This window comes from Eubalaena glacialis, chromosome 18 (assembly GCF_028564815.1).
Source record: "Eubalaena glacialis isolate mEubGla1 chromosome 18, mEubGla1.1.hap2.+ XY, whole genome shotgun sequence".
NCBI lineage: Eukaryota > Metazoa > Chordata > Mammalia > Artiodactyla > Balaenidae > Eubalaena > Eubalaena glacialis.
In genome coordinates this window covers 35,442,035-35,450,690 of record NC_083733.1, presented here as the reverse complement: position 1 = coordinate 35,450,690, position 8,656 = coordinate 35,442,035, and the positions used below count along the sequence as shown (strand labels likewise).

Sequence of the window (8,656 nt, the reverse complement as noted above, 5' to 3'; positions counted from 1 at the left end):
CCCAGAGGTCTCTGAGACTGTCCTCAGTTCTTTTCATTCTTTTTTCTTTCTTCTGGTCTGCAGTAGTTATTTCCACCATTTTATCTTCCAGGTCACTTATCCGTTCTTCTGCCTCAGTTATTCTGCTATTGATCCCATCTAGAGTATTTTTAATTTCATTTATTGTGCTTGTCATCGTTTCTTGGTTCCTCTTTAGTTCTTCTACGTCCTTGTTAAATGTTTCTTGCATTTTGTCTATTCTATTTCCAAGACTTTGGATCATCCTTACTATCATTATTCTGAATTCTTTTTCAGGTAGACTACCTATTTCCTCTTCATTTGTTAGGTCTGGTGTGTTTTGACCCTGCTCCTTCATCTGCTGTGTGTTTTTCTGTCTTCTCATTTTGCTTATCTTACTGTGTTTGGGGTCTCCTTTTCACAGGCTGCAGGTTCGTAGTTCCCGTTGTTTTTGGTATCTGTCCCCAGTGGCTAAGGTTGGTTCAGTGGGTTGTGTAGGTTTCCTGGTGGAGGGAACTAGTGCCTGTGTTCTGGTGGATGAGGCTGGATGTTGTCTTTCTGGTGGGTTCGTCCACGTCTGGTGGTGTGTTTTGGGGTGTCTGTGGCCTTATTATGATTTTAGGCAGCCTCTCTGTTAATGGATGGGGCTGTGTTCCTCTCTTGCTAGTTGTTTGGCATAGGGTGTCCAGCACTGTAGCTTGCTGGTCGTTGAGTGAAGCTGGGTCTTGATGTTGAGATGGAGATCTGTGAGGGATTTTCGCCGTTTGGTATTACGTGGAGCTGGGAGGTCTCTTGTGGACCAGTGTCCTGAAGTTGGCTCTCCCACCTCAGAGGCACAGCCCTGATGCCTGGCTGGAGCACCAAGAGCCTTTCATCCACACGGCTCAGAATAAAAGGGAGAAAAAATGGAAAGAAAGAAAAAAAGAGGATAAAATAAAATAAAATAAAGCAATTATAATAAAAAATAAGAAAAAAAATTATTAAGAGTAAATTTATTAAGAAAAAAAAATTTTTTTTAATTTTTAAAAATAGATTTATTAATTTTTTATACTAAAAATAAGAAAAAAATTATTTAGAAAAAATTTATTAAGAAAAAAAATTTTTTAATTTTTTAAAATAAAAAATATGAAAAAACTTATTAAAAATTTTTTTAAAAATAGAAAATAAGGAAAAAATTATTAAGAAAACATTTATTAGGGAAAAAAAAAAAAAAAAAAAACGGACGGACCTAACCCTAGGACTAACGGTGAGAGCAAAGCTATACAGACAAAATCTCACCCAGAAGCATACACATCTACACTCACAAAAAAAAGGAAAAGGGGAAAAGTTAATATATCCTGCTCCCAAAGTCTATCTCCTAAATTTGGGATGATTCGTTGTCTATTCAGGTATTCAACAGATGCAGGCACATCAAGTTGTTTGTGGAGCTTTAATCCGCTGCTTCTGAGGCTGCTGGGAGACATTTCCCTTTCTCTTCTTTGTTCGTACAGCTCCCGGGGTTCAGCTTTGGATTTGGACCCGCCTCTGCTTGTAGGTCCCCTGAGGGCATCTGTTCCCCGCCCAGACAGAACGGGGTTAAAGGAGCAGCTGATTCGGGGGCTCTGGCTCAGTCAGGCCGGGGGGAGGGAGCGGTATGGAGGAGGCAGGGCGAGCCTGCGGCGGCAGAAGCCGGCGTGACGTTGCAGCAGCCTGAGGCGCGCCGTGCGCTCTCCCGGGGAAGTTGTCCCCGGATTACGGGAGCCTGGCCGTGGCGGGCTGCACAGGCTCCCGGGAGGGGCGGTGTGGAGAATGACCTGTGCTCGCCCACAGGCTGTTTGGTGGCGGCAGCAGCAGCCTTAGCGTCTCATGCCCGTCTCTGGGGTCCGCGCTGATAGCCGCGGCTCGCGCCCGTCTCTGGAGTTCGTTTAAGTGGCGCTCTGAATCCCCTCTCCTTGCACGCCGCGAAACAAAGAGGCAAGAAAAAGTCTCCTGCCTCTTCGGCAGCTGCAGACTTTTTCTCGTGCACCCTCCCGGCTAGTTGTGGTGCGCTAGACCCTTCAGGCTGTGTTCACGCAGCCAACCCCAGTCTTCTCCCTGGGATCCGACCGAAGCCCGCGCCTCAGCTCCCAGCCCCCGCCCGCCCCGGCGGGTGAGCAGACAAGCCTCTCGGGCTGGTGAGTGCTGCTCGGCGCCGAGCCTCTGTGCGGGAATCTCTCCGTTTTTCCCTCTGCGTCCCTGTTGCTGTGGGATCCGCGCTGATAGCCGCGGCTCGCGCCCGTCTCTGGAGCTCGTTTAGGCGGCGCTCTGAATCCCCTCTCCTTGCGCGCCGCGAAACAAAGAGGCAAGAAAAATTCTCTTGCCTCTTTGGCAGCTGCAGTCTTTTTCCCGGACTCCCTCCCGGCTAGCACCGAAGCCCGAGCCCCAGCTCCCAGGCCCCGCCCGCCCCGGCGGCTGAGCAGACAAGCCTCTCGGGCTGGTGAGTGCTGGTCGGCACCGCTCCTCTGTGCGGGAATCTCCGCTTTGCCCTCCGCACCAATGTGGCTGCGCTCTCCTCCGTGGCTCCGAAGCTTCCCCCCTCTGCTACCCGCAGTCTCTGCCCACGAAGGGGCTTCCTAGTGTGTGGAAACCTTTCCTCCTTCACAGCTCCCTCCCACTGGTGCAGGTCCCGTCCCTATTCTTTTGTCTCCGTTATTTCTTTTTTCTTTTGCCCTACCCAAGTACGTGGGGATTTTCTTGCCTTTTGGGAGGTCTGACGTCTTCTGCCAGCGTTCAGTGGGTGTTCTGTAGGAGCAGTTCCACGTGTAGATGTATTTCTCATGTATCTGTGGGGAGGAAGGTGATCTCCGCGTCTTACTCTTCCGCCATCTGCTAGTATTGGAGGGTCTCCTGCAGAGGCAGGGAACAGCTGTGACTCGCTATGGGGACCCCTCTTCTTATAAAGGCACTAATACTGTTGGATCAGGGCCACCCTTATGACTTCATTTAACCTTAATTCCTCTTTAAAGGCCCAATCTCCAAATACAGTCACACTGGGGATTAGGGTTTCAACATATGAAATTTGTGGGGGACAAAATGGTGTCTGAAACAGTGACCTTATTTGGAAATAGGATGATCGAGTTACGGTCGTTAAGATCAGGATTCCTATTAGGATGGGTCCTCATGCGATATAACTCTATCTTTACAAAGTAAGGAAATTTGGACGAAGAGACAGACATGTACACAGAGAGAACGCCACATTAGGATGAAGGCAGAGCTCTGGGGGATGCACCTACAAGCCAGGAAGGCCAAAGATGGCGAGCAGACCACCAGAAGTCAGGGGAAAGGATGGGACAAGGTCTCCTTCACAGCCCGCAAAGAGTACCGACCCTGCTGACACCTTGATCTCAGACTTCTAGCCCCCAGAACTGGAGACCACACATTTCTGTTGTTTAAGCCCCCCAGTTTGTGGTACTTTGCTACAGCAGCCCCAGGAAATGAATACACCCCCTGGCAAAGAAATTCTATCACACGCTGATCCTCCTGACAATCCTCACTGGGTTCTCAAGTCATCCCAACCCACAGACCTGGGGGACAAAGCCAGGTCCTCAGTCATTTAAAGGGACTGAGTAGACTAACATGAGATGCACGAGACAGTCTATTAGGGCGATGGAAACAGATATAACATATAATCATTTCATCTTAAATCACATCTTTGTGTATATTTTATCATGTACAATATTAATATAGTAGTAGATGCATATGCTTTATAAGTAAACATGTGCACTTATGTCAGGGTAGGGAGGGGTCCATGTACAAAATGTTTTGACTGATAGAGCTGTGTGATCACACAGCTTGGAGACCACTGTTCCAAGGTGGGGAGTCAGTGCTAAAAAAAATTTTTTTTTTTTTTGTTCTACAATTCATTGACTGAATTGGGGCAGGCGATTTAACAACAGATTGCGAGATAACGCTGGGAGAGAAGAGTTCTTGCTTTCTCTCCCAGGAACCAGCTGTGTCATGGATGCTTGTAGATTTTCCAAAATAGCCATCTGTTGTTGGGCAAGCTGGGTCTGAAGCTGGAGATTGGCACTCATACATTCTAGGAGTCCTAGACATTCCTTGGGCTTGGGCTCAATTCCTGAGGGCAGTTTCGTTGCCAGGATTTTCAGGAAAGTGGCTGGTGGGGAACTTGCTTGAAGATTAATAAAGCTGGGGGAGGGTCTGGCTCGACAAAGAGGCATAGCATTACCTTCCTCTTTGGCTTTTCTGTTAGTAGGATGGCTAGAATGCTGTTCCATCTGAACACCAACAGGTGTGGTGCCGCCCAGCCCAGTCCGATTGCACTACCACTCCCATTTCACCCCTCATCAAACTGGCCAGGTCTTCCCTCAACCGACGGTTTCTGTGCTGAAAAATTAGACCAGAGAGCTCCCGTTCAGGAGGATTTCATGTAAGAGTCAGAAGAAAAGATTTCAGAGTTCTAAAGAGAATTCTTAAGGTTGTAAAAGAAGATTCAACAAACAAAAGATTGGAGACAAGTAGTAGGTTTTCCCAGTGCCCTGGAGCACCGCACTTGGATTATTTATGATGTCGTCATACGTCTCACAATTTGTAATCTTTTGACCTCCTTCAAGCCGAGGTGTCATTTGTCTCACCCTGAGGTCCTCTGAGCCCGACATCATGCATGTCCACAGTGTGGTCCCAGGGGGTGATTAACAGTGCTCTAGGTGGAGAGGAGATGGCAGGGCCCGAGCCGGCACTGGCACACGGGGAATCTTTCTCTTGAAGCCCCTCCATCCTGAGAGTGACAGGTGAACCGTGGGTCAGGAGGAGGGGAGAGAGGAGAGTGAGACAGAGAGAAGCAGGAAGGCAGGCCTCAGAGGGAGAGGTAGGTAAACAGAGAAAATACAGGAGGAGGGCATCTGAGAAGCAGAGATAGAGATGGTCAGAGGGCTGAGGGCGGAGGCATAAGTTTGGAGGCAGAAAGGAGGGATGAAATCACGAGAAAAATTCAACGCTTGCTAAAGGTTGTTCAAACACGTGGTAATTTTTCGTACGTCATAATTTCAGTATGTTTAGGGCTTTACTTAGACATTATCCCAATCTGTATTATTGCACTCATTTGAATAAACATGCTTTACATCTGGAATTTTGGGCATTATGTTACAGGTTCTAGAGTGCGCTGCGCCCTCGGGCTGGGAAAGGGCATATTTTTGGTGGGCACCAGACTTCAGGTTATGGAATCCGTAGGTCTGGATGTCAGCCATTAAGCCGCCCATCGGTGTCCTCGTCCCCTCCCCCTGGAAGCTGAGAACAGATGTTCTCTCTGCCCTAGTAGCTGCCTTGATTCCAGGAGAAAGGAGAGAGTGAGAGAGGAAGGGCTCTGGATGTGGATGCGTCCTTTCCTCTCCTCCCTGTGTTACCATAGTATCTCGTTTCCTTGGTTACCAGTGGCCAAGGAAAGGACACTGGGCAAGTGCAGGATTTTGATGGAGCTCTCTAAAGAGAGATGTCAGCACAGACCTTGTCTCTTTTAAAAGAACACTCGTTCTGAGAGGTTGCTCAAGAATAGGGGTGGGGAAGAAATGGGTAGTTCTCATGAAGTTGGAATTTAGAAATTTCATTTCACTGGATAGAAATGAAGCACTTAAAAGATAACCTTGAGGAATCAAAGCCAGGGAGGCCTTACCCAGCTTTGCACATTGCTGGAAATCTGGAATTGGCAGGAAGGCTGTGATGCTAATTAAGAAATGATTTCTGCAAATGTTTACTTTAACTGCGCCCAGCTTGGGCTAGCTCAGTAGCTGGCCTGCTCTTTTCCCTGGATAACTAAGCACCCTTGCGGAATATGGGAATATGCCACTTTGGCTGGGAGCATCTGACATCAGCCTTTAACAGTCCCAAGAGGCCACATGGACCTGTGAAGTTTCTCCTGAGAGCCTCTAGATTTTTTTTTTTTGGACAGTTAAATGATGTGGAGGGCAGCGGCCCTCAATTCTACTCAACTTTTGAGTCAGTCAAGATATCTGTCCTTCCAATACGTTTGTCTTGACTTCTCCACCTAAGTTAGGTGCCCTTCTTCAAGAACCCCAGGAACTACATTTTATCATTGAAAATTTTATCATTGCATTTACTACATTGTTCACTAATTGTATGATTATTAGTCTTTCTTCTCTGCCTGGTTTTGAGTTTTCTCATTTTTATTTCTTTTTAAGAAATGTTTTATTTTGGGAGGGAGAGGTAGGTAACACATAAAGGTAGTTAAACAATTAGATCAGTACAAAATTGTCTATTATGAAAAGCCTCCTCTGGCTGGAGCCCCCATTCATGCCCCACTCCCTCTGGGCAGCCATCGTTTCCACTTCTTGTGTGTTCTTCTAGAGAGTGGATGCAGAAATGAGCATGTTTGTCTGCCTCCCTCTCTATTCCTCCTTCATCCTTTATCTTCCTCCCTGTCTCCCTTTTACCCAAATGATACAATCCACACTATTCTGCCTATTACATTTTTAAAAATTAGCCATCTGTCTTGAAGATCTTTTTTATATAAGTATGTATAGAACTTTTAGAAAATTGCAGTGTAGCATTCCACTGTATGAGTCTGCCTCTTTTCTCACTCATCTTGGATTTCCAAAGGCTCCTAGTACAGATCCAGCCCATAGTAGATGGTCGATGAGCATTCGTCAAATAAACGAATGAATGAAAACTCTCTCTGTTGAGAGATCTTAATTAGAGCTTCAGGAACATGAAAAGTTCAACTACATGGAAGCATTTTTTTTCCCCCAAAGTAAGACATATGTATTCAGTGGGGGCGGGGAGTGGGGTAATGCCAGTGGACCTTCTGCGGGAAGAGGAAAGGAAAAAGAGACCAAAGGTATCCCAAGTGGAATTAGACATAAGAGCCCAGCTTGCAGGGACTTTTATTTATTTGATGCACAGGTGGTCTCTCGGCTGGTGTTCTGTGAATCCTGTTCAGTTTGGGGCCGGTATTTTTGATATGGGTCTGGATTTGTTCCCTCTGTTTTTGTGTTTTTTCTTTACGGGCAGGGACAGTGTGAAAGCTCTCTTTGGCTGTCATCTGTGGCTGACTGCTAGCCCTGTACAGCCTGATTTATAGCTCAGCGCCGCCATGGTCAACTGCAGGCTGTCTGGATGATGATGTGGGACATGCCAGCTGGCCTCACACTCAGGGGCATCTTTAGGTTTTCCAGGAGGATGGAGACTCCTGGAAATGGGGACTCCTTCCCCCACTTTCTTTCTGTGCTAAATCTAATAGTTTAGGGGAAGCCGTGTGCACTATGCTTTCCTCCTTAGAGCCTATTGGCCTGAGTTTTGTCCTCTACCCACACCTGTACCCACTTTGAAGCAGATAGATATCCAGGCAGCTTGAAGGAGGCTGTGCTTTCTGGAAGAGGTGACAGAAGGGTGTGGCATAAGAACTAAAATTAAGACTCAATATTACGTGTTGCGTTGGCATCTGGTAAAATTGGGAGGGCCTCCAATGGGTTAACTGCAAATTCTTCTTCTAAGACTGTTTCCAAGGGCAAGGTCCCCAGCTCAACAACCCTCCTTTTCAAGGGACTAGGCACAGTTAGTTCCTGCTTAACCCCGGGTAGCGGGTTCCAGTTCCCTCCCAGTCCATGGAATTATTCAAACAAAACCCACATCCTCCCATGGGAAACAAGGAACACCTCTTGATACTAGAAAGCCTGCCTCTCACAGCCCCTGCTTTTTCACTCTTCTGTGTGGCCCTGCGTGGTATTCAGTGTCCTCCTTCCCTGGGCTATGAGTATAACAATCTGCTGTGTTGATCTTATGCGTCCTGGGTCAGGTGTCATGTGTTCATCCATCCCCATGACCCTAGGGTGTGAATCCTTCCCTCAGCAACAGGGTGAATGGGGCTTAGAACAAAGGGTGCCTGATTCTGAACTCTTAAGTGCATCAGCATCACCTGAAACACTTGTTAAAAATGTGCTTTAGGGCTTCCCTGGTGGTGCAGTGGTTGAGAATCTGCCTGCCAATGCAGGGGACATGGGTTCGAGCCCTGGTCTGGGAAGATCCCACATGCCGCGGAGCAGCTGGGCCCATGAGCCACAATTACTGAGCTTGCGCGTCTGGAGCCTGTGCTCCGCAACAAGAGAGGCCGCGATAGTGAGAGGCCCGCGCACCGCGATGAAGAGTGGCCCCCGCTTGCCGCAACTAGAGAAAGCCCTCGCACAGAAACGAAGACCCAACACAGCCAAAAATAAATAAATAAATAAAAATTTAAAAAAAGAAAAAAAAATGTGCCTTACACACAAGAGATTCAGAAGGTCTGGGGTGGTGCCTAGGAATCTGCATTTTAACAGGCCCAGGTGATTCTCACTTGGGTGATATGCAGCCATGACTTCCAAAGCCTCTCCTTGCAGTCTTAATGTTGATAGGGAGGCCTGTTCAACCTGGGAATCCAGGGACGGGTAGGAAATACGATGTTCCACTGCCCTTGCATGATCTCTTTTGTCTTCCTGCACCTACAATGTGGGTCAGGGCTCACCAGTTCCATCAGCACTTGGTTCTAAAGGTCAGGGCCAAGAGCAGTGGAACGTTCACAAGCTTGTTCTCCATTTGACAAACTCTGGAAGGTTAAGTCACAGAGTCCCACCGAGCAGGAACCTCGGAGGAGCCTCATGGGAGGATGAGGGTGGAGTGGGGAAGTGTGAGAGAT

The 8,656-nt window shown here is 47.6% G+C and overlaps 1 protein-coding gene across 1 annotated transcript; it reads right to left on the bottom strand.

Moving 5' to 3' along the window:
- Positions 1-3,875: 3,875 nt before the first annotated feature.
- LOC133079019 (TSSK6-activating co-chaperone protein-like) lies at positions 3,876-7,136 on the bottom strand. The gene is made up of 2 exons (XM_061174268.1): positions 7,115-7,136; positions 3,876-4,279 (listed from the first exon to the last, which is right to left on the bottom strand). Exons 1-2 carry the CDS (start codon positions 7,119-7,121, stop codon positions 3,876-3,878), a joined length of 411 nt encoding a protein of 136 aa, XP_061030251.1. The 5' UTR covers positions 7,122-7,136.
- Between the last annotated feature and the right edge of the window lie 1,520 nt (positions 7,137-8,656).